This window comes from Chelon labrosus (assembly GCF_963514085.1).
Source record: "Chelon labrosus genome assembly, chromosome: 9".
NCBI classification, from domain to species: domain Eukaryota; kingdom Metazoa; phylum Chordata; class Actinopteri; order Mugiliformes; family Mugilidae; genus Chelon; species Chelon labrosus.
The window spans coordinates 28,581,314-28,607,744 of NC_140359.1; the positions used below are offsets into that span (position 1 = coordinate 28,581,314).

Below are 26,431 nucleotides of genomic sequence, written 5' to 3' on the forward strand. Positions count from 1 at the left end.
GACGCTGTCGTCCTTACAGGAGATTGTTGGTCATATGAAGCCCTCAGGTTCTCCAAATGATGCTGTCCCTGCTCGATTTTTTAAGGAGTTCTTCCCTACTGTAGGTCCATATGTTGCTTCAGTCATTAACAGCAGTCTGTCCTCAGGTATGGTCTCTATGAGTTTTAAACATGCAGTGGTGCAGCCACTGATTAAAAAACCAGGGCTAGATCCTGCTGTTCTTGCCAATTACAGGCCCATCTCTAAACTCCCTTTTCTCTCAAAAATCATTGAGAAAGTAGTTTACGGTCAATTAATGGCCTTTCTGGAACACCAAAATATTCTTGAGACTTTCCAATCCGGTTTTAAATCCCTGCACAGCACTGAATCAGCACTTTTAAGAGTTTTTAATGATATCTTTTTAGCTACAGACTCTGGTGATTCTGTGATTCTCGTGCTTTTAGATTTAACTGCTGCCTTCGACACAGTGGACCACAAGATCCTAATTTCTCGCCTGGACCAGTGGGTGGGCATTCGAGGCGTGGCATTGGAGTGGTTCAGGTCGTACTTGGCTGATAGAACGTTTTGTGTTAGCCTCGGCAACTCTGTGTCCTCCTCTGCTCCCCTCTCATGTGGGGTCCCACAGGGCTCAGTACTTGGCCCTCTCCTCTTCTCTCTCTACTTGCTCCCGCTTGGTTCCATAATTAGGAAGCATGGTATTTTATTCCACTGTTATGCAGATGACAGCCAAATTTATATACCCCTTAAGAGAAATGACACCAGCTCCGTCACTGCACTGCTGAAATGTCTTGATGACATCAAGGCCTGGATGTCTTTTAACTTTTTAAATTTTAATCATGACAAAACAGAGGTGATGGTTTTTAGTGGAACCACTGGAACCCCCCTGCCAGATCTTGGTCCCCTAACCCAGTACATGAAACCCACCGTTACAAACCTGGGGGTGAAGATGGACCCTGATTTTAAACTTGAGAGCCAGATCAGGTCGGTCGTTAAATCAAGTTTCTTTCACCTCAGGCAGCTGGCCAAAATAAAACCTATTCTTTCCAGGCAGCACTTCGAGACAGTAGTCCACGCTTTCGTAACCACTCGGCTGGATTACTGCAACGCACTATATGTGGGGGTCAGTATGTCGGCCATCTCTCGGCTCCAGATGGTACAGAACGCTGCAGCTCGGCTTTTAACTGGCACAAGAAAACATGAGCACATTACCCCCATTTTAGCCTCACTCCACTGGCTGCCCATACATTTTAGGGTTCACTTTAAAATTCTTTTATTTGCTTTTAAATCCCTCAATGGTCTTGCCCCGCCGTACCTCTCTGAGCTTCTACACTTTTACACTCCTTCCCGCTCTCTCAGGTCAGCTGATCAGCTGCTCCTGAGAGAGCCTAAAACAAAGCGGAAGCTCAGAGGGGATCGTGCCTTCGCTGTGGCAGCTCCAAAACTCTGGAACAATCTGCCTCAGCACATCAGACAGGCCTCCTCTCTGTCTGTTTTTAAATCCCACCTAAAGACCCACCTCTTCTCCTTGGCTTTTAACACCTAGTAGGAAGTTGACCTCATTTATTTTATTTTAAGGATTTTTACTGTGTTTTATCTGTTATCTCTTTTATCTCATTGGCTTTATTTTTGTTTTACCGTACTTTTACCTCATTGTGTTCGTTGTTCTATTGTACTTCTGTTGTGTTATTTATTGTATTTTATTGTGAAGCACTTTGGAAACCTTGTGTTTATTTAAATTGTGCTATATAAATAAAATTGGATTGGATTGGATTGGAAATAAAACAGGTGAGGTGTTGAAAACTGCAGTTCCTATAATGTCCACTAGAGGCTGACTCCAGCAGTGAGTCAATCCCCATAGACCTCCATGTTAAAAACAGCAGAAATAAACATGTTTACAGCCTGGTACTAAAACAGTTTTGGTCTCTACAGCTAATTTATCTTTGACCATGTTTGGATCAGCTGGGAGTTAGGTGAAGTCAGACAAGATGGAGACGACCAGAGACGCCACACTGAGCTTCAAAACATCAGAAAATATATATGTCGCCCCCTGGTGGCTGGTTGCAGTACAGGACAATTTTCAACATTTCCTCCTTGTGTTAAGAGAGAAAAAATAATCACATTGACTGTTAAACAGAAATAGTTTTAGAGAAATTAAATTTCTAGGAGTCAGTGTTGTTGGTAGAAACTGACAGTGGAATAAACTGACACTAAATAACTCCCATGTGACCTGAATACATAAACAAGTGAATTGAACCAAATGTGACCAGTGACAGCTCTTTAACACAGAATGCATCTACAATAGAACAGGAAAGAGGAATGAAAACAAACATTACAGCAAAAGTGAAAAGTTTATTTCAAAATAGAACTTTATTGTCCAAAATCAAATCAGATCAGTGAATCTATTTCTATATATTTCATATTTACAGAATCACAGTGATTCTCGTCTCTGTAACAGTCTATGAACTAGAAAGTAAATGAACCACAATTATCACCATGATGTTTTCACACACAGTTACATTAACACACATAGAATTAAATTAAATTAAACTGTGGAAATGTTTTGCATGTGAAAATTAACAGAGTGAATTTTAGAATGTATTTCATTTCTCGTCCTCTTGTCATCAAACTGGGAACAACGCTTCTATTTTAAAGTGGATGAAAACATAAAATTTAAATTTGCTAGAATCAGAAAAGATCTTCTTTACTTTAAGTCATGAACATTAACTAGATGCATTTGTTTATTTAAACCACTTTCAGTTTTTTCTGAATGTGACAATAAATAAGACTCAAGTGCTGAAAATCTTTTAACATCGTCTTATTCCAGGTTTGCAGGTAGATTTTAATATTTTTCACTGCTCTCTCTGAGATGAGCTCAAAGATGTGGGCTCTACAGAATCTTGCAGGAACTCACAACCAAACAGTGCAGGGAACAATTAAATAAACCAAGATAACAGAACAAAAACATGATGCTCACATTGATCATGGACTTTCTCACGTTCACGTAAAGGTAAAAATGAAATGAGTAAAGTCCAGGTTATGAGATGCTTCAGGTTACCAGCTGTTAGAGATATCAGCTTACTACCAAGTACATATGTTCTGTAGTCACTGCATTTTCTGATGAGACAAAGGTGATATCTGAAATATTTCTTCTAGATTAGATAGTAGAAAACACCCTGATAGCAATGATACACTATATTACCAAAAGTATTCGCTCACCCATTCAAATGATCAGAATCAGGTGTTCTAATCACTTGGCCTGGCCCCAGGTGTATAAATTCAAGCACTCAGGCATGCAGACTGTGAAACAAGACATTTGTGAAAGAATGGGCCGCTCTCAGGAGCTCAGTGAATTCCAGCGTGGAACTGTCATAGGATGCCACTTGTGCAACAAATCCAGTCGTGAAATTTCCTCGCTCCTAAATATTCCACAGTCAACTGTCAGCTCTATTATAACAAAATGGAAGCGTTTGGGAAAAACAGCAACTCAGCCACGAAGTGGTAGGCCACGTAAAGTGACGGAGAGGGGTCAGCGGATGCTGAAGCGCATAGTGCAAAGAGGTCGCCGACTTTCTGCACAGTCAATTGCTACAGAGCTACAAACTTCATGTGACCTTCAGATTAGCCCAAGTACAGTACGCAGAGAGCTTCATGGAATGGGTTTCCATGGCCGAGCAGCTGCAGCCAAGCCACACATCACCAAGTGCAATGCAAGGCGTCGGATGCAATGGTGTAAAGCACGCCGCCACTGGCCTCTAGAGCAGTGGAGACGCGTTCTCTGGAGTGATGAATCACGCTTTACCATCTGGCAATCTGATGGACGAGTCTGGGTTTGGAGGTTGCCAGGAGAACGGTACATTTCAGATTGCATTGTGCCAACTGTGAAATTTGGTGGAGGAGGAATTATGGTATGGGGTTGTTTTTCAGGAGCTGGGCTTGGCCCCTTAGTTCCAGTGAAAGGAACATTGAATGCTTCAGGATACCAAAACATTTTGGACAATTCCATGCTCCCAACCTTGTGGGAACAGTTTGGAGCGGGCCCCTTCCTCTTCCAACATGACTGTGCACCAGTGCACAAAGCAAGGTCCATAAAGACGTGGATGACAGAGTCTGGTGTGGATGAACTTGACTGGCCTGCACAGAGTCCTGACCTGAACCCGATAGAACACCTTTGGGATGAATTAGAGCGGAGACTGAGAGCCAGGCCTTCTCGACCAACATCAGTGTGTGACCTCACCAATGCGCTTTTGGAAGAATGGTCAAAAATTCCTATAAACACTCTCCTCAACCTTGTGGACAGTCTTCCCAGAAGAGTTGAAGCTGTAATAGCTGCAAAAGGTGGACCGACATCATATTGAATTCTATGAGTTAGGAATGGGATGGCACTTCAGTTCATAGAATGAGTAAAGGCAGGTGAGCGAATACTTTTGGTAATATAGTGTATCATGTACAGAGATGACACTGAACTCATTCAGCAACCCCTTGACTAGAACTGGACCAAGAGTTGATTGAAATACCACAAGTGTCACAAGGGGGTAGCGGGGGTTTGGATTTAGGACCCAGATGCAGGACTTCGAAGGAGGCAGGAGCAGGCAAAAGGGAATTTAATACAAAAAAAAAAACAACTTACAAAACCAAAAAGAGCTGCTCAGGTTGCAGGAAATCCAAGAATCAAAAACACTCTTAAAACTATGACGTGGCATCAAATCTATGACATGAACTTGGCATGAAACACTTAACAAGAAACACATGGCATGGCAAACAGTACGACAAGCAGTAACAAGCAGTATGACGTGACAGAGACAAAGAGGAAGGCAGGGCTATATATACACATGAGGAACCGGGGTGACGAGACACAGGTGAAGCAAATCAAGAGACAAGACAAGGTGAATTCAATGATCTAATCAAAGGAAAACATGGAGTAAGAAAACAGGAAATTCAAAACTTAACAAAATAAAACAGGAAACAGAAAACCTAAACACTAAACCATGACTATGAAAAACCAAGACTTACAATAAACAGAAAATCCAAGAAACTAAACCCGTGACTGTGAAAAGACATGACGGAAAGACATGACGGGACTAAACAGAAACCATGACAGAAACGAAAGACATGACGAAAGACATGACAGAAAACGTGACAAAACATGACAGAAAACATGACAGAACCCCCTCCTTAAGGGACGGATCCCAGACGTCCCTACAATACAAAACTATCAAACAAAAATCTGAACTCGACTGGGTGGGTGGAGGGGGCACGGCAGGAGGGATCCTGGGCCAGACGAAAGTTCTGGGGGTCGGCCGGGAGGCCGGGCAGACGTGGCAGAGAGTTCAGGGGGCCGACCGGGAGGCCGGGCAGACGTGGCAGAGAGTTCAGGTGGGCAGCCGGGTGGCCTGTCAGACTGGACAAACCACTCAGGAGCAGAAGCGGGGACAGGAGCAGAGGCCAGACCCACCTCGAGGACAGGGGCAGAAGCAGAAGCCGGGGTCCGAGCCACCTCGGGAACGGGAGCAGAAGCCGGGGTCCGAGCCACCTCGGGAACCAGAGAAGAGGCGAACCTCGGGGCCGGTACTGGAACAGGAGCAAGGCTTGGGCCGACCCCTGGGGCCGGTACAGGAGCAGGAGCAAGGCTTGGGCCGACCCCTGGGGCCGGTACAGGAGCAGGAGCAAGGCTTGGGCCGACCCTCGAGGCCGGTACAGGAGCAGGAACGGGGCATGGGCCGACCCTCGAGGCCGGTACAGGAGCAGGAGCGGGGCATGGGCCGACCCTCGAGGCCGGTACAGGAGCAGGAGCGGGGCATGGGCCGACCCTCGAGGCCGGTACGGGAGCTGGAGCAGGAATGGAGGCATGAGCGGCTCGCTGGAAGCTAGCTGGCCGGTGGCCAGCAGGCCGGGGAGACGCTACCATGTGGCCGGCAGTGCAAGACTCCAGAGGCTGCCGGCCAGCAGACCTCCCTCCATGGCGTCCTCGTGGACCCATCCTGACTGTCGGGGCCTCCATGGCCAAACGTGTGCCCAAGAAAAAAGGCAACAACTCAGGTGTGAGCCATGGTCCGTATCCCAGTCTTCGCTCCAGATAATTTTTAACTTGCCTTTTGTCCTCCTCGTCAAAAACAAAGTCTGCTGGGTCCTTACGTGGTCGTGTCATTCTGTCACAAGGGGGTAGCGGGGTTTGGGATTTAGGACCCAGATGCAGGACTTCGAAGGAGGCAGGAGCAGGCAAAAGGGAATTTAATACAAAAAAAAAAACAACTTACAAAACCAAAAAGAGCTGCTCAGGTTGCAGGAAATCCAAGAATCAAAAACACTCTTAAAACTATGACGTGGCATCAAATCTATGACATGAACTTGGCATGAAACACTTAACAAGAAACACATGGCATGGCAAACAGTACGACAAGCAGTAACAAGCAGTATGACGCGACAGAGACAAAGAGGAAGGCAGGGCTATATATACACATGAGGAACCGGGGTGACGAGACACAGGTGAAGGCTTCGGACAAAGGCTACGTTTGTGTGGGACAATGTGGGACAATGTGAGATACCAGTGCATCAAGGTAGTCTAAAAGAACTAACAGAAAAAATAAACATTTCTATTCTGCCCCTTTGCTACATTACTATGCTTTGCCATCTGATTAATTAAGTAGCACATAACAGCCTGCAAATAAAAACTTAAATATTTTATAATATAGGCTATATATATATATATATATCAGTGGGGAACCTTCAGGGCCTTCTATGCCTTCAGAGAAGGCCTAAAAACATTTTGGACCAAAAAATAGAAGTATTAAATAAAAAATAATATATATTTTTTAAATTTCTGTCTCATTTAATTTAATACAATACATTTAATACATTTTCTCTCATCTATGTTTTAAACTTTACTGTCAAGTTCACATCAGCAATGAAAGGGTTACTGTCCTGAAAACATGTTATCCAATCAGAATCGTCCGTCTCTATCAAGGCCGGTTAGCTGGCTCATTAGTTGGTTAGGACTTCACGAATCCCGGGGAAGGCCGAGCTATGTGTTTTGGTTTGGAGAGTGACGGGCAAATTGACCAATCACGGTTTGATTTCAAGTGGGCGGGACTAAAACAAAAGATTGTAGGCCTTCCTGAAGTCCGAACATCGGAATCTCGGCAGAGTGATGAGAGCGGATGAGACTCAACCGCTCAGATTTTTTTTTACATTTAATGCAAACCTTTATTGAAAATTTGAAAAGTACAGACAATCAGATCATACCAGAGCCCGTCTACGGAGAGCCGTGCCACTCTCTATTAAGTCCCATTGTAACTAATTTTGGTTGCAGTTCCACCAGATTTCCACTGGGGGCGATCGCCATGAGTGCAACATGAATGGGACTCTATGGAGCTAAACGGCTAAATGTGTCTCTTTCACCCGATTGTCGTTGAGAAATCTCAGATTTGATTGTAGGTTTTGCAAGTTCAACATGGGTTATAGGTCAAAAGTTGAATGAACGAGAACTTATGTCCTTTCGTTTTCTTACAGGTTGAGTTGTTGTTGCCCATAACACGCTAGCATTGTGCTAATGAACGCTGATTGGTCAGTGAAGGACTGATTACGACCAGATCCCGCTTGACGGCATCGTGGCATCTGAAGCGGGACCAGAATGTTAAGACGGACTTTTTCGCCCAAGTTTTTTTTTTTTTCGGCCCGGTCTTTTAAAATAACAAAACAGAAACTCTTCTAGCACGATTATTTACCCGTGTCAGCTGTGTTGTCCATGCCTCGAGAGAAAAGAAAGTGCAGAGCGCGAAAGCACCAAAGCAGTGACTGAAGGATTGCCGTAAAGCAGTATCTGGTCGTACGATGTGTATGACGTCATTGACATTTTAAAATACTTTTTAAAGCAAAATAAGTGACTCTAAAAAATCTAACACCCAGCAGTGTGTAATTTCTTTGCATCTCCTTTCAAATTCAATATTCAAATTACTGCACAAAAAATTATATCCTGAGAAAAGTGGATTTTGAGGGGTATCGCTCCGTAGACTGCCATTCATTCTGCACTCGTCCTGAGAGCGCACTCATATGGAATCAGAGTGGAACTGCAACAGTTCAGAACCCGGAAGTTCAGTGAGAGTGGAACTTCTCCCCATATTAGACGTTCTCTGATCATACATAGAAACAGATAAGTGGACTCAACTGCTCAGAGTTAAATGGCGGCAGACGAGAGTGACGTTGTGGCTAGCTTGATAGCATCGCCTTTTTCAAGGCGGCCTTTCACAGAAAAACTTCAAATAATAAAAAACGGAAGACCAACTCCAGAACTGGAATTAAAAGAAAAGTTTAAGAAAGTGGAAAGGCATTTCAAGACCAAAAATTATCAGCGATATCCATGGATGACGGGCTGTAATAAAACAAACAGGCTGGACTGCTGGAGTTGTTTACTTTTTACAACTGACAGGTCATCCACCTGGGTCAGCGGCGGATTTGTCAGCCTTACAAACCTGACAAAGTCAGCCCACCTGCAAGCGACGGTCAGTTTGAAAACTTTTGGGGACACAAGAGTTGATCTTCAGCTAGATGAGCAGCGCCGTAATCACACTACGGCCCATATTTTCAGATTTTGTCTTTAGAGTAGGCTATGTTTATTTAATTTCAACTATGTAGCCTAAATGGTCTCCAGTTTTCTAAAGTTAATGTGGATAATGTTTCTTGTTCCGGAGAATGTTATTGATGTTATGGTCTATTTGGTTACATCCTTGTCATCGTTAATTAAAGGATTGCAACCCTTTCAATTCATCGTACTGTTGCTTTTTTCCGTGATGATTTCTTTTCTTGGCGGTGAAGGCCAAGCTGTAGTACTCACGGTTCGCCATTTAACTGCAACTTTCCCAAGTTCACAAGTTGAGCAACACGTTTTGTCTCGCATCGTCTGTGTCGTTTCACGTCGTATTCACCTCCGTGTGAAACGGAAAAATGACTCAAGCAAACTTCAGAGCAAACTTTACCAGACTCGCCTTGCACTGGTTTCACCCAGGGATAGATAGTTCCCAGTCTTTATTATAGCTGCATTTCCTCTTCTCAGTCGTACGGGTTATGCTTCCCTCCATGTCTCGTGCTGCATGCCGTTCTGATCTAATTTGCATTGTTTATTGTTGGTGAGCGCGCCCTTAACCTGCGTCCGCGTCCCAGTTTGATTGACATGATCAAACAGCCCGCCCCGCCCCCTGATGACAGAAAGCTCACTGCTTTCTCCAAACAGCTATTTGATAAATGCCAGATTATAAAACATGCATTTCAAAACTGGAGTCTGACTGTCAATAACAATGCGGGACAACGTCTCAATTTGCGGGACGTGTGAAAAGTAATGAAAATGCGGGACTGTCCCGGACAAAGCGGGACATCTGGTCACCCGAGGTGAAGCAAATCAAGAGACAAGACAAGGTGCATTCAGTGATCTAATCAAAGGAAAACATGGCGTAAGAAAACAGGAAATTCAAAACTTAACAAAATAAAACAGGAAACAAAAAACCTAAACACTAAACCATGACTATGAAAAACCAAGACTTAACAACAATAAACAGAAAATCCAAGAAACTAAACCCGTAACTGTGAAAAGACATGACGGAAAGACATGACAAGAAACCAAGAACGAAGGACATGACAGAAAACGTGACAAAACATGACAGAAAACATGACAACAAGGCAACAGAATACTACTGATTCCCACTACAGGAGTCAATGTACACAAAGTAAACAATTCACTGTTTTATTTAATCTGTTGGTCATCAAATTCTATCATTGTGCACATTATAGAATCCATAAAATATCTTTATTGTATTGAGTGTTGTAAAGCTCTCTGTTAGTGGAAAACAATGTCAGTTTGTTTCCTGTAGTACCAGCATATACCCACTAGATGGAAGCAAAGGACCATGTATGAAACTGAGGCTCAGGGACGTGAGAAAAAGGATTGTGTGAACTGTTATTTCAACTGTCCCTCATATTTACAATCCTCTTCTTTTTAACCAACATATGCAAATTAGTAACAGACAAATACAGTTTGAACAAAACACACTTGGACAGTTGTATTTGTAGTTTTAAAGCCTAGTCTTTTAGAGACATTAGCACAAAAACACCACACACTCTTTTTTCTGAGCTAATTACAGGAAGTTAATGACATGAGAAGAACTGACTGGACACACTGAGCATGTTTGTTAGAAGCCAAGAGAGCATCATTCAGATTACAGTATGATCAGAGGATTTACTGAACAACATGAGACTATATTCTGTTAGAATCCATTAAACATGAGCAGAATATCAAAAACATCAAGTTACATCCTACACAAACTAAAAACAACTAAATCATTGATGGCAACCACACCACATCATTCATTTCAGACAGTTGGATTAACAGTTTCTGTGAGCCAAGAAAATAAATCAGTTCTGCTGTAGAATAAAATAAGAACAATCAATCAGACACAATGATTTTAGATTCACTGAACCACTGAAAATCTCATTAGAACATGTTAAAGGATAAAATAACTCATCAGGAGAGGAAAAAAATCTTTCAGACAAAAGTCATGTACTTGTTCTAATCAAATCTGAACAGACTCTGAATTCAAAAGTGACTGTTAATGTTTTAATTGAGAACAAATGTTGAGGTCTACATTTTTAATTTTCTACATTTGAAATAATTCATTTAAAATTACAACCTACCTTCAAGCAGAATGAAAAAGTCTTTCAGTGGAAACTATCACTGTTGTGTGGTGATGACTTTACAGAGAAATGAACCTGGAATGATTGTCACAGAAAAACAAACATCTCTGAACATCACAGAGAAATCTCACTTTCTGATTTTGATATCAGAGGTTTTGGCAGAACCAGCTCCACCAGTACAGAAATATGGGAAGAGTTTCTCAGGGAAAGTGTCTCTGTAAGTGTAGATGTGAGTCATGTCTTCAGAGTTGTAGAAGGACACCTCCCCCCTGTCATAGTCCAGCTGGACTCTGATCCTCTGGAGACTCTTCTCCACTGTCACAGTCTGACCATCACCATTAGTGTATTTTCCACTGCGATGCAGGAAACACCAGATTCCATATTCTGGTGAAGGAAATCTCTTTCCCTTCCTGTCAACTGACTCTTTAGCTAAACCAACATTCCAGACAGGATGATCTCCCACCTCCACCTCCCAGCTGTGTTTCCCTGAGCTGAAGCCCTCAGAGCCCAGAACAAAGGCATACTCAGTGTGTCTCTCTGGATTGTCAGGAAGCTGCTGCTTTGTGTCTCCATTCCTCACACTGGTCAGATCATCAGACAGATGGAGTCGGGGGTGTGCAGTGTTTGGGTCCAGAATGACAGGACTGAAGTGGACCTTCTCCTCCATCTTCTCCCAGACTCTGAAGGACAGGTTGCCCAGGTGTTTGGCCACATCTATCAGTGCTCCTGAGACCAGCTGTGGATCTGACAGTGAGCACTGGGCTCTGGCTCTGGTCTGAGTGTCTTTATAACTGCTGAGGAATGGCACCTGGTGTTTCTGCAGCTCTTCTTCAACAGCAGAGATACTGACTGACAGAGAGGAGATTTGCTCCTGAATCCTCTTCATCTCTCTGCTGACAGTCTTCCCCTTCTGCTCCTCTTCCTCCCTCAGAGCTGCCAGTCTGGACTCCTCTTCCTCTTTCAGGAACTGGTGGAGCTTGTTGAACTCTGCTCTGATCTGCCTCTCTGTGGACAGCAGCTGCTTCTTGGAGTGTTGAATCACCTCATTGTATGTTTCCTCCACTTGTTTGTACTTGTTCCTCTTGTCCTGCAGAGACTTTAAGTCAGATTTCAGCTGCTCCTTCAGGTCACTGACTGCTTGTTCTACAGGAACCACTTTGTGATTGTGGTGGAGAGAAGAGTCACAGACAGGACACACAGCTCTCTGCTCATCCTCACAGAACAATTTAGGTTCTTCTTTGTGTTTACTACAAACCACCATTAATGACTTCTCTTTGCCCTTTTCTGTCTCAGATGATCCAGATTTCTGTCTTCCAGCAAAGGAGTCAGCCAGTTCCTTCAGTCCATAGTTCACCCCAAGATGATCTTTTGAGGATCTTCTTTTACAAATAGGACAGTTTTTGTTTTTAGCTTGTTCCCAGAATTTCTGCAGGCAGCTTGAACAGAAGTTGTGGTTGCAGCTCAGAGACACAGGATCTCTGAAAGTCTCTGAACACACATGGCAGCTCAGAAAACTTTCAAAAAGAGCTCTCTCAGCCATTTGTGACTGAAGTAGTTTCAATAGCAGGACTCACCAATATACAGTCTCTTCACTTTTCCTTTTAAAATCGTTCAAGTACGTTTTTTTCCAGCGGAGATCATACACCCTGTAATGGCGTCTGAGCTCTGACTCAATCTGCTTTCAGTTTCCTTTACCTCAGTCTTGAGAATTATTTCCTGTCACTAAAGCTGCAGTGTAAAAGCGTCTGCAACAGATGGTGCCATCATGTTTTACTCAGGTCAATATTCTCATTTCCTGTTTCCTTGTTCAGTTGTGTGTCGCTCACATTTCAACATTTGAATCTCTTTTGATTCTCTTCTACAAAGTATTCAGGTCCTTCAGTTTGTAAAAAAAAAAAAACATTAAAAATATGAGGTTTGTGCTTTAGTCACATTAAGAAATGTCTTTAATATAACATGTTATGATTTAATATCAAATTCTTTGAAGCTGGGGTCTTCAAGCTGATACAGAGATGGATCAGGAACCTCCTACTATTGTTTAAAATATTGTTTTATATTAAACTGGGCCTAGTGCCATGTATAAATGTGCATTCAATACTAAGCTATTCAAACAACACACAGTTTCATATATTCATGTTTTTATTTAAAAAATGTTCCAGTTACACTGTGCCACTGCCATTTATAAACCTACCTTATCATCTGTTACCAATATCAATGCCAATAACAACATTACATTACATGACAATCATGCATACAAGCTATTCAGATTGATGTCTTTATTTTAAAAGTAAATGTGGAAACTAAAATGACTGAAGGCCTATTAGTGCCACTGTCATCCATAAACATACCTGTTATCTTGCATGTCTTGTGTTTTGGTCGAGTTTCGTGGTTGAGTTACAAAACGATCCATTTTGGCTCATAACAATGTCCATACACTTGGTATAATAATATACTGGCCTCAGTAGTTTGCTGTTGTGAGGAGCTCCAGTGTTTAAGCCAGAAATATCTGGAAAGAAACAACTGCACAAGGATTCATGGGTGAAGTAAATGACGTTGTTTTTTGATTTATTTGTTTCATTTCTTTTTGTTTAATTTTAAAAATGTTTGCAAAGGTATGTTCTCTTCAAATAATAATGCAGCATGCATCCTTGTATCTGGGATCTTAGTCAGCTCAATCACAGGGAACCTGACAGAGCCAGCATTTAACATGTGACATTGTGATTAGCACAGCAGCGATAAGAGCGGGTACTAGGAGTTGAACAACTTCCGATTTTTTAAAGTCGACTAATATGTGGTGAAGGTCGAGTCGACAATGACCAGTCGATGATGTCACACATAAAAACACAGTAGGAAGTAATGCTTTGCAACAATTAAATCTGTGTTCTAAACCTGAATACATATTGTAACGTCTTGCACAAACGAAGCTACAGAGGCTTTTCTGTAAAGTAACTGAGGCTTGAACACGAACTACTGGTGGCCGTAGCCCATACCAACACCAGAAACGCTGTCAGTCTAAAACTTCTAATATGGGGTTAATAGAACACAACAGAACTGAACATAGTCACATGAGCTAATCAATGAGCTGGAGGTAGCATCACGGCAGGGTGTGCAATTTACTAGCTTTTACAATGGCAATGGAGGTCATTATTAGAGCTTTAAAATGGGTGGTAGGTGGAGGAAAGCTGCAGGGAGGGCTTAGGAGTGCAGCACCCACAGTTAAAACAGGAAGGAAATGTTAATGTTTTGATTGAGAACAAATGTTGAGGTCTACATTTTCAAATTTATACATTTGAAATAGTTCATTTAAAATTACAACCTACCTTCAAACAGAATGAAAAAGTCTTTCAGTGGAAACTATCACTGATATCAATGATGACTTTACAGACAAATGAACCTGGAATGATTGTCACAGAAAAACAAACATCTCTGAACATCACAGAGAAATCTCACTTTCTGATTTTGATATCAGACGTTTTGGCAGAACCAGCTTCACCAATATAAAAATATGGGAAGAGTTTCTGAGTGAAAGTGTCTCTGAGTGTAGATGTGAGACATGTCTTCAGAGTTGTAGAAGGACACCTTCCCCCTGTCATAGTCCAGCTGGACTCTGATCCTCTGGAGACTCTTCTTCACTCTCACAGTTTTACCAGCACCATTAGTGTATTTTCCACTGCAATGCGATAAACACCAGATTCCATATTTTGGTGAAGCAGATCTCTCCCTCTTCCTGTCAACTGACTCTGTAGCTAAACCAATATTCCACTCAGGATGATCTCCCACCTCCACCTCCCAGCTGTGTTTCCCTGAGCTGAAGCCCTCAGAGCCCAGAACACTGATATACTTAGTGAATCTCTCTGGATTGTCAGGAAGCTGCTGCTTTGTGTCACCACGTCTCACCCTGTTCAGATCATCAGACAGATAGAGCCAGCGGCTTGCAGTGTTTGGGTCCAGAATGACAGGACCGAAGTGGACCTTCTCCTCCATCTTCTCCCAGACTCTGAAGGACAGGTTGCCCAGGTGTTTGGCCACATCTATCAGTGCTCCTGAGACCAGCTGTGGATCTGACAGTGAGCACTGGGCTCTGGCTCTGGTCTGAGTGTCTTTATAACTGCTGAGGAATGGCACCTGGTGTTTCTGCAGCTCTTCTTCAACAGCAGAGATACTGTCTGACAGAGAGGAGATCTGCTCCTGAATCCTCTTCATCACTCTGCTGACAGTCTTCTCCTTCTGCTCCTCTTCCTCCCTCAGAGCTGCCAGTCTGGACTCCTCTTCCTCTCTCAGGAACTGGTGGAGCTTGTTGAACTCTGCTCTGATCTGCCTCTCTGTGGACAGCAGCTGCTTCTTGGAGTGTTGAATCACCTCATTGTATGTTTCCTCCACTTGTTTGTATTTGTTCCTCTTGTCCTGCAGAGACTTTAAGTCAGATTTCGGCTGCTCCTTCAGGTCACTGACTGCTTGTTCTATAGGAACCACTTTGTGATTGTGGTGGAGAGAAAACTCACAGACAGGACACACAGCTCTCTGCTCATCCTCACAGAACAATTTAGGTTCTTCTTTGTGTTTACTACAAACCACCATTAATGACTTCTCTTTGCCCTTTTCTGTCTCAGATGATCCAGATTTCTGTCTTCCAGCAAAGGAGTCAGCCAGTTCCTTCAGTCCGAAGTTCACCTCAAGATAATTTTTTGAGGACTTTCTTTTACAAATAGGACAGTTTTTGTTTTTAGCTTGTTTCCAGAATTTCTGCAGGCAGCTTGAACAGAAGTTGTGGTTGCAGCTCAGAGACACAGGATCTCTGAAAGTCTCTGAACACACCGTCCCGGATGAGTCCAATGACGTTGGTGTCGTCTGCAAACTTCAGGAGTTTCACAGAAGGGTCCCTTGAGGTGCAGTCAGTGGTGTAAAGGGAGAAGAGCAGTGGGGAGAGAACACATCCCTGGGGGGTGCCAGTGCTGAGGGACCAGGTGCTGGATGTGAAGTTACCCAGTTTCACCTGCTGCCTCCTGACAGTCAGGAAACTGGTAATCCACTGACAGATGGAGGGGGGCACAGTGAGCTGGGACAGTTTGTGGTGGAGGAGCTCCGAGACAACGGTGTCGAACACAGAGCTGAAGTCCACAAATAGGACCCGTGCGTAGATCCCTGCAGAGTCTAGGTGGTGCAGGATGTAGTGAAGAGGCATGTTGACTGCATCATCCACTGAGCTGTTTGCTCTATAGGCAAACTGCAAGGGGTCTAGCAGTAAAAAACTATGGAAACTAAAATGACTGATGGCCTATTAGTGACACTGCCATCCATAAACACACCCGTTATCTTGCATGTCTTTTTGGTGGAGTTTTTTTTGTTTGAGTTACAAAACTATCTATTTTGGCTCATAACAACGTCCATACACTTGGTATAATAATGAACTGGCCTTAATAATTGGCTGTTGTGAATAGGAGCTGCAGTGTTTTAGCCAGGAATATCTGGAAAGAAACGATTGCACAAGGATTCGTGGGTGAAGTAAATGACGTTGTTTTTTTCTTTTGTTTCATTTTAGGGCGGCAAAGTGGCGAGGTGGTTAGCACTGATGCCTCACATCGAGAAGGTTCAGGAGTCGAATCCATGGGCCGACTGGGCCTTTCTGTGTGGAGTTTGCATGTTCTCGCTGTGTCTGCGTGGTTAGCTGATATGCTGGTTATGTTCATTGGTGATTCTAAATTGGCCGTAGGTGTGAGTGTGAATGGTTGTCTGTCTCTCCCTGAGATAGACTGGCGACCTGTCCAGGGTGTACCCCTGCCTCTCGCCCAATGACAGCTGACATAGGCTCCAGCAGACCATGCGACCCTTAACAGGAATAAGCGGTTAGAGAAGAAGCGGTTACAGCGGTTACATTTTATTTGTTTTATTTTAAAAATGTTTGCAAAGGTATGTTCTCTTCAAATAATAATGCAGCATGCATCCTTGTATCTGGGATCTGAGTCAGCTCAATCACGGGGAACCTGACAGAGCCAACATTTAACATGTTGCATTGTGATTAGTACAACAGCGATAAGGGCGGGTACTAGGAGTTGAACAACTTCAACTTTTTTAAAGTCAACTACTATGTGGTAAAATTTGAGTCAACAACGACATGTTGATGATGTCAGACATAAAAACACAGCAGGAAGTAATGCTTTGCAACAATTAAATCTGTGTTCTTAACCTATTGTAACGTGTCGCACAAAAAAAGCAACGGAGGCTTTTCTGTAAAGTAACTGAGGCTGGAACACAAACTACTGTTGGCCTTAGCCAACTTTACACCAACACCATAAACACTGTCAGTCTGACACTTCTAATATGGGGCTAATAGAAAGCTGAAGGGAGGGCTTTGGGGTGCAGCACCCATGGTTAAAACAGGAAGGAAGTGGAACCCAAAAGAGGCAGTCCATCAAGCACAGGCAGCCCTTAGGCATAGGGATATCACGGGCCACGTACAGCAAGGGCGTGGAGGCCTAGGGCTGTGCGCAGGGAAACCTCTGTGGAGCAAGGCATCAGTAGTAGAAATGAGAAAGATGGTAGTGGAAGAGGTACAGAAACAAGAGAAAGCAGTAAGATGCTCTAAGGCAGTGTCGCAGGCTAAGCAGGGTCAATGGGTGAACTGGGAGAGTGTGGAGAAAAGAAAGTTGAAGTGGAGAGAGCTTTGGAGCATGGAGGCCAGCAGGATTAGATTCATGATAGGGGCTACTTATAATGTGCTGCCAACTCCCCAGAACCTAAACCAGTGTGTAGGTGAGGATGCTGCCTGTCCTCTGTGCACTTGTGTATGTACGCTTATCCATATTCCGACAGGTTGTAGGGTTAGTCTTTCCCAAGGACGATACACCTGGCGTCAAAACCAGGTTCTGAAACATTTAGCAGCTGCAAGTGAGAACAACGGGTGAATGTGAATTCCATGGACGTTAACAGAGAGAATAGACACATCTCTCATTAGAAAATCTCATTAGAACACAGAGAGAGAATAAGCTAGACTAGCAGGCATCAGGCATAACACAGGGCAGCTAAGAGTAGGAGGAGCCTGGGAGATGTGGACTGACTTGAGCAGCTAGTTATCCCAACCGAGATAGCTAGCATCTGGTTACAACCAGATTTGCTGTTGTGGTCTGAGCCAGAGAAAGTAGTCTATTTCATTGAACTTGCTGTCCCGTGGGAAGATAGAGTTGAGGAGGCTAATGAACGCAAGAGAGTTAAATATGCAGAGTTGGCAGCAGATGCAGAGCAGAATGGTTGGAGGGCCTGTGTACGGCCGGTGGAGGTGGGCTGCCGTGGCAAAATCCACCATTGCTCTCCTAAACAAATTGGGCATACGCAGCAAAAGCCAGAGTATGGCGGTAAGCAACATGTCCCTGGCAGCAGAGAGCAAGCGAATGGCTGTGGGTAAGGAGGAAACATGCTAGCTGGGGAGCTTGCTAAAGGTAAGGCTGGCTGCGTAACTTTAGTATTTGCGAATCATGATATATTTGGTCGGTTGGGTTCAGTCCGCATCAATGGGGCGAACCCGTTTCTACCGTTTCTGTTGTACATACCGTTTCTGCTAAATATCCCTGCTGTACCATGAGCCATTGTACCAAAATTTCTTATTGATGAAAATCTAAATAACAAATAAAGTCTGTCTAACCCCCTACTAAAATTCCTCGAACCTGCGGTACTGGGAGTTGAGGCTCATGTGAAAATTAAAACTCTAAGTAAAACAGCAGTAACAGGTCCAAATGCATAACCCTGGTCTCTGTGGATAGGTAAGACGTAGTTACTATCTGTGTTGCTGTTACTATGTCTGATTAATTTTTGATGAACTAAAGGAGAAATTTAAAATGTCTTCTAGATTAGATACCCTGATAGCAATTTTACCAAGCACAGAGATGCCTCTGTGCTTATTCAGCAACCCCTTGACTAGAACTGGACCAAGAGTTTATAGAAATACCACAAAGCACACATGTTCTACCAAGTGTGCCATGTTGGATATTAACCTCTGTAAAGGGACTCTGGTTACAAGATACTACTGACTACACTACAGGAGGCAATGCACACAAAATAAACCATTGATTGTTTTATTTAACATTTACATCATCAAATTATATCGTTGTGCACATTATAGAATACATAGAAATGACAAAACTGGCTGTCGTGCATGTAACTCAACAGTGAAACATGTCAACAAAGAGTGTGTCATATTGTGAAGCTGACAGTGGAAAACAAGGTCACTGTTTGTTTCCTGTAGTACCAGCATATACCCACTAGATGGAAGCAAAGGACCATGTATGAAACTGAGGCTCAGGGACGTGAGAAAAAGGATTGTATGAACTGTTAAGCCGAATTTATGCTTCCGCGTTGACACAGCGCGTCCGTGCGTACGGACCTATTGCAGACCTATTGCGTCCTTGCGGACCCCCGTGCGTCCTACGCAAGGGCCAGACGCGCACCTCCCAAAAATCCTCGACGCGCGTCGAGGCGACGCAACAGTAACGCAGCAGCAACGCAGCGGCATTGGCTGTGATTGGTCCGCTAACTACATCCGCTGGAGACCGCTTTTCCGGTTTCCACTCATAAACATCATTGTCTCCTTTGACGTGCCCTAATTTGCAATAGAAGTATTTCTTCCTCTGCTTGAATAATTTGGAGCTCCAACGCCAGTCTCTCTGTCTCGGTGTCCATCGTTCACTGTGACTACGGCAAAAGCCGGAAGGTAAATAACGAGGCGAGATAGTCACAAGAGTGTCGGTCGGTCGGTCACAAAAAACCATAGCGCCCTCTACCGGTGTGGCATGCATTTCGACACATAAACCCCACGCAGAACCATCACGGTCTCACACTGCGTCCAAGCAACTGCGTGGCCATTGCGTGACCATTGCGTGACCATTGCGTGATCACTACGCGGAAGCATAATTCAACCTTTATTTCAACTGTCCCTCATATTTACAATCCTCTTTTTTTTAACCAACATATGCAAATTAGTAACAAACAAATACAGTTTGAACAAAACACATTTGGACAGTTGTATTTGTAGTTTTAAAGCCTTGTCTTTTAGAGACATTAGCACAAAAACACCACACACTCTGTTTTCTGACCTAATTACAGGAAGTTAATGACATGAGAAGAACTGACTGGACACACTGAGCATGTTTGTTAGAAGCCAAGAGAGCATCATTCAGATTACAGTATGATCAGAGGATTTAATGAACAACATGAGACTATATTCTGTTAGAATCCATTAAACATGAGCAGAATAACAAAAACATCAAGTTACATCCTACACCAACTAAAAACAACTAAATCATTGATGGCAACCACACCACATCATTCATTTCAGACAGTTGGATTAACAGTTTCTGTGAGCCAAGAAAATAAATCACTTCTGCTGTAGAATAAAATAAGAACAATCAATCAGACACAATGATTTTAGATTCACTGAACCACTGAAAATCTCATTAGAACATGTTAAAGGATCAAATAACTCATCAGGAGAGGAAAAAAAATCTTTCAGACAAAAGTCATGTACTTGTGCTAATCAAATCTGAACAGACTCTGAATTCAAAAGTGACTGTTAATGTTTTAATTGAGAACAAATGTTAAGGTCTACATTTTTAATTTTCTACATTTGAAATAATTTAAAATTACAACCTACCTTCAAGCAGAATGACAAAGTCTTTCGGTTTGTTGTGTGATGATGACTTTACAGAGAAATGAACCTGGAGTGATTGTCACAGAAAAACAAACATCTCTGAACATCACAAAGAAATCTCACTTTCTGATTTTGAAACCAGAGATTTTGGCAGCACCGGCTTCACCAATACTGAGATATGGGAAGAGTTTCTCAGTGAAAGTGTCTCTGTGAGTGTAGATGTGAGTCATGTCTTCAGAGTTGTAGAAGGACACCTCCCCATTATCATAGTCCAGCTGGACTCTGATCCTCTGGAGAGGATTCTTCACTATCACAGTCTTATTACCATTAGTGTATTTTCCATCACCATGCCATAAACACCAGTTTCCACTTTTTGGTAAAGCCAGTAACTCTCCCTTCCTGTCAACTGACTCTTTAACTAAACCAATAATCCAGTGAAGATGATCTCCCACCCCTACATCCACCTCCACCTCCCAGCTGTGTTTCCCTGAGCTGAAGCCCTCAGAGCCCAGAACAATGGGATACTTAGTGAATCTCTCTGGATTTTCAGGAAGCTGCTGCTTTATGTCTCCATATCTCACCCTGGTCAGATCATCAGACAGATAGAGCCAGCGGCTTGTAGTGTTTGGGTCCAGAATGACGGGACTGAAGTGGACCTTCTCCTCCATCTTCTCCCAGACTCTGAAGGACAGGTTGCCCAGGTGTTTGGCCACATCTATCAGTGCTCCTGAGACCAGCTGTGGATCTGACAGTGAGCACTGGGATCTGGCTCTGGTCTGAGTGTCTTTATAACTGCTGAGGAATGGCACCTGGTGTTTCTGCAGCTCTTCTTCAACAGCAGAGATACTGTCTGACAGAGAGGAGATCTGCTCCTGAATCCTCTTCATCTCTCTGCTGACAGTCTTCCCCTTCTGCTCCTCTTCCTCCCTCAGAGCTGCCAGTCTGGACTCCTCTTCCTCTTTCAGGAACTGGTGGAGCTTGTTGAACTCTGCTCTGATCTGCCTCTCTGTGGACAGCAGCTGCTTCTTGGAGTGTTGAATCACCTCATTGTATGTTTCCTCCACTTTTTTATATTTGTACCTCTTTTCCTGCAGAGACTTTAAGTCAGATTTCAGCTGCTTCTTCAGGTCACTGACTGCTTGTTCTATAGGAACCACTTTGTGATTGTGGTGGAGAGAAGAGTCACAGACAGGACACACAGCTCTCTGCTCATCCTCACAGAACGATTTAGGTTCTTCTTTGTGTTTACTACAAACCACCATTAATGACTTCTCTTTGCCCTTTTCTGTCTCAGATGATCCAGATTTCTGTCTTCCAGCAAAGGAGTCAGCCAGTTCCTTCAGTGTAAAGTTCACCAAAGGAAACTCTTTTGAGGATTTTCTTTTACAAATAGGACAATTTTTGTTTTCATCTTTTTCCCAGAATTTCTGCAGGCAGCTTGAACAGAAGTTGTGGTTGCAGCTCAGAGACACAGGATCTCTGAAAGTCTCTGAACACACATGGCAGCTCAGAAAACTTTCAAGAAGAGCAACTTTCTCAGCCATTTCTGACTGAAGTAGTTTCAATAGCAGGACTCACCAATATACAGTCTCTTCACTTTTCCTCTTAAAATCCTCCAAATATGTGTTTTCCAGCAGAGATCGTACACCCTGTAATGGCGTCTGTGCTCTGTCTCAGTCTGATTTCATTTCCTTTTAAGTCGCAGGTTTATGTTTCCAACTGTCTCTAAGTTCGCAGTAAACCAGTTTGACTACATTTGTTCTTCATGAGTTAAAACAGGAAACATTTGATTGACACTGATTACTGTTAGGATGCCTTTTTCCAACCTCTTTGCCTCCTGCAGCCTGAAACAATAGAACCCAGTGGCAGCACAAAGAAGCCTAGAATCGGTGTGGAGTTCATAAATTTAATCGGTCAGCCACAGGCAGGCAAACAGGAACCAGGAGGGCAAAAGCAGAACTCTTCATCGGGAACAATTCGCTTCAATTCAATTTTATTTATATATCGTCAATAACGATACAAATCACCTCAAGACGCTTTACAAAACCCGGCCTGAACAGAAGGAAATGATTTGGTTTGCTTGGAGGGAGAAGGAGCAGGTGAGTCGGAGACAGACAGGATCGGTACTAGCAAGTCAGACAGAAGAATGCTGGAAAGTCTCACATGGCAAAGAACAATCTAGTAAAGGATTAAGTGTGGAACTGGTGAATACACTCTTGATCAAAATTTTAAGACCAGTTGAAAAATTGCAAGAATTTACATTTTGCACTGTTGGATCTTAAGAAGGTTCTAAGTAGTGCTTCAAAATGCAAAAAGAGACTTCCGGTTTGCTGAGCATGGAGTAGGCGCGCAGCTCTCTAGCTCCTGCTACTAACTTTTTCAATTACCATTTTGAACCCTACTTTTTTGTCAGAACGTTGAGCGACTAAGCCCAATCGCGAATTACATTGATACAACGGCAGTAAATATGTCAAGATCTGGGAAACAAACAAGAAAAGACACAGTAGCTGAAGACTCCGCAGTTTTCGCTATCAATGCAGCTAGCGTATCAGCGGAAGACATCTCGGTCTTACTCGAGGGACACAGGGCGTCATTAGCCGCTGACTTCAGTTCATCGTTTTGGGAGTCTGGAAGCTAAGCTAGACAAGGTTCAGGTTGCGGTCGCGGGACAAGGACAGCGTATAACTGATCTCGAGGTCAATGCGGAGGAGGTTAGCCAACAGTTGCAGCAACTTGAAGCTACATGCTCCGCGTTACAAGATGACAACAAGTGGCTGAAATCGAAACTCTCTGATTTAGAGGGGCGCAGCAGAAGACAGAATATTCGCATCGTGGGGTTGCCTGAGTCCGTTGAAGGCGCACGCCCGACCGCCTTTTTTTCTCAGCTCCTCGTGGATGTCTTGGGGGTGCAAACACTCTCTTCTCCCCCGGAGCTGGACAGAGCCCACCGCAGTCTTGCGGCCAAACCTGGGCCACGGGACCGACCACGTCCCGTCATTATCCGCTTCCACCGTTTCCAGACCAAGGAATTGGTGATGCGAGAGGCACGGAAACGAGGTGAGCTGGAGTACCGCGGCCATAAAATCCGATTCTACGAGGACTACAGTGCAGACGTCCTAAAGCAGCGAGCTGAATACAGAGACGTCATGGCTGAACTTTATAAAAGAGGACTCCGACCCTCTCTACTTTTCCCGGTGAGGCTGCGCATCACTCTCCAGAGCGGCGAGAAGAAGCGTGCGGGGGGGAAATGCATGGTAACGTGCGATTCTATGTTATGGTTCATAGTTGCCTAAGACAAATGATATATTCAGAGCTTGTCATTCAGTTTTGTTAGCTCTAGGTTATAGGGTTAACTGTTAGAAATGTATTTTGGAGCTAGTAGAATAGGAAGTATATTCTGGGTATGTACAGAATGAGACCTGAGGAGGTCATTTTGAGGTTGCTCGAGCATGGGGCTCAGAGAGTGTTTGGGTTGTTGTTGATGGGTTGTGTTCTTTCCTTTCTTTTTTTTTTTTTCTTCCTATGGAGCTACTCACCCTATTCCCTGTGCGAATGTTATAGATGAAGGGGAATCTTAACTTAATTAGCTGGAACGTTAAAGGGTTAAACCACCCAGTGAAAAGAAACAAAGTTTTTTCACACCTAAAGAAGCTCAGGGCGGGCGTTGCCTTTCTCCAGGAAACCCATTTGCATGATTCTGATCGTTGGCGTTTAGGTAAATGCTGGGCAGGACAGTTTTTTCATTCTAACTTTAAAGGGAAAGCCAGGGGTACAGCTATCCTTATTGACAGAAATATTCCTTTTGAGCCCTCCAACATTACAGCAGACAAATTTGGACGTTTCATCATTGTCTCTGGCAAACTCTACAATAAGTCAGTGGTCTTGGCTAATGTGTATGCGCCTAATGTTGATGACATACAGTTTTTCAATAGATTTTTCTCTGAACTCCCTGACCTAAACTCTCACTCTTTGATTCTTGGGGGAGATTTCAACTGTTATTTGGATGCAGTATTAGACCGCTCCTCCCCTAAACCTGCTACTCTTAGCAAGTCCGCCAGTTACATTAAAGCATTTCTCGATGATTTTAGCCTATCTGATCCATGGCGGTTCTTGTATCCTACAGGAAGAGAATATTCCTTCTTCTCCCATGTCCACCACACTTACACTCGAATTGACTATTTCTTTCTAGACAATAACTTAATCTCTGACCTTAAGTCGTGTAATTATGAAGGTATTATTATTTCTGATCACGCTCCCCTGGTTCTGGTACTAGCTTTTTCGGATGCTGACTTTACGAGGAGACATTGGAGACTAGACCCGTTGTTACTTTCCGATGTGAGCTTTCTCTCACACATCTCTACACACATTAAAACATTCTTAAGCATCAACAGAACACCTGATGTGTCTATTAAAACAATTTGGGAAGCGATGAAAGCGTACTTAAGAGGAGAAATTATATCATTCTCAGCATATAAAAATAAATGCTCCAAGCAGAAACAGACTGATATTGCAAATCAGATTTTAAACATAGATAAGCAATATGCAAATTCACCTTCACCCGAACTGTACAAGGAGCGCTTGAAACTTCAAGCTGAATTTAACCTTCTTTCCTCTCGTGAAGTTGAAAGTCACTTACTCAGGAGTAAGAGTAACTATTATGAGCACGGTGGAAAAACTGGCAAGCTCCTTGCTACTCAGCTGCGTGGGTTGAGAGCGAAACAACTCATTGCCGGAGTACGGTCGGATAACGGATGTATAACATCTCACCAGAAAGAGATTAATGACAAGTTTAGAATCTTCTACTCAAATTTATACTCCTCAGATTGCACAGCTGACTGTAATATTATGGAAAACTTCTTTAATAACCTCGATTTACCGTCCCTCTCTCAAGACCTTAGAAATAATCTTGATGCGCCCATCACTCAGGAGGAAATTTCAGCAGCTATATTGTCCATGCAATCAGGTAAATCCCCTGGCCCAGATGGGCTTCCCTCAGAATTTTTTTAAAAAATTCACTGCTGATCTAACCCCCGTTCTGTGCTCAGTGTTCTTTGATTCCTTAAACTCAGGTGCGCTCCCCCCCTCGTTCAATCAGGCCTGTATTTCCCTGTTGTTGAAGAAAGACAAAGACCCACTAGACTGTGCTTCATATAGACCTATTTCACTACTAAACACAGATGTAAAGATCCTTGCTAAAGTTCTGGCCCGCAGACTGGAGGATATCCTTCCTTCTGTAATATCGCCAGATCAAACTGGATTTATTAAAAGACGTCATTCGTTTTACAATATTCGTCGACTTCTTAACATTCTGTACTCCCCCAAGCTTGTGGATTCAGAGTGCCTTGTCTCTATGGATGCCGAGAAGGCATTTGATAGAGTAGAATGGAACTATCTTTTTTTTACCCTAGAAAAGTTTGGTTTTGGTTCTGTCTTTCTATCCTGGATCAAAACACTGTATAATTGTCCTTCAGCCTCTGTCCTGACCAATAGGTATTACTCAGATTACTTTGATTTACATCGTGGGACCCGGCAGGGTTGCCCACTGAGCCCACTTCTTTTCGCAATTGCCATAGAGCCTCTTGCAATCGCCTTGCGTAGCAATGGGCAGGTACAGGGAATATGGAGGGGAGGGGTCGAACATAAAGTCTCATTGTATGCAGATGACCTACTTCTGTTTGTTTCAAAACCAACCGCTTCTCTACCAGAGGCCCTCATTATCTTAGACAATTTCAGTCAGTTCTCAGGCTATAAACTCAACTTAAACAAAAGCAAATTATTCCCAATAAATAAAGAAGCTCTTAAACTTAATTACACTGATTACCCATTTAAGGTGGTGAAAGATCACTTTAACTACCTCGGAGTTTGTATCACTAGAGAATTTAAAAACCTATTTAAATCAAACTTCCTCACTTTATTTGACCAAACAAAACAGGTTCTATCAAAATGGTCTCCTTTGTCTCTGTCCCTCATTGGAAGAATAAACTCGATTAAAATTACATTGCTTCCAAAGTTCCTCTATTTATTTCAATGTCTTCCCATTCTCATCCCCAAATCTTTTTTTAGAGCTCTCGACTCATTAATTACCTCTTATATTTGGAATGGTAAACACCCTCGGCT

General features: G+C 43.2%; 1 protein-coding gene and 1 pseudogene across 2 annotated transcripts; both read right to left on the minus strand.

Moving 5' to 3' along the window:
• Positions 1-10,804: 10,804 nt before the first annotated feature.
• LOC311493715 (nuclear factor 7, brain-like) lies at positions 10,805-12,734 on the minus strand (the record flags this gene model as incomplete). The annotated part of the gene is made up of 1 exon (XM_084552482.1): positions 10,805-12,734. The coding sequence occupies exon 1, from the start codon at positions 12,215-12,217 to the stop codon at positions 10,805-10,807; it is 1,413 nt and encodes a 470-aa protein (XP_084408608.1). The 5' UTR covers positions 12,218-12,734.
• Positions 12,735-14,123: 1,389 nt separating this feature from the next.
• Positions 14,124-21,911, minus strand: LOC311493614 (annotated as a pseudogene). The gene is made up of 3 exons: positions 20,438-21,911; positions 15,728-15,785; positions 14,124-15,486 (listed from the first exon to the last, which is right to left on the minus strand). The product of its transcript is annotated as an uncharacterized misc_RNA (transcript).
• Positions 21,912-26,431: the final 4,520 nt, after the last annotated feature.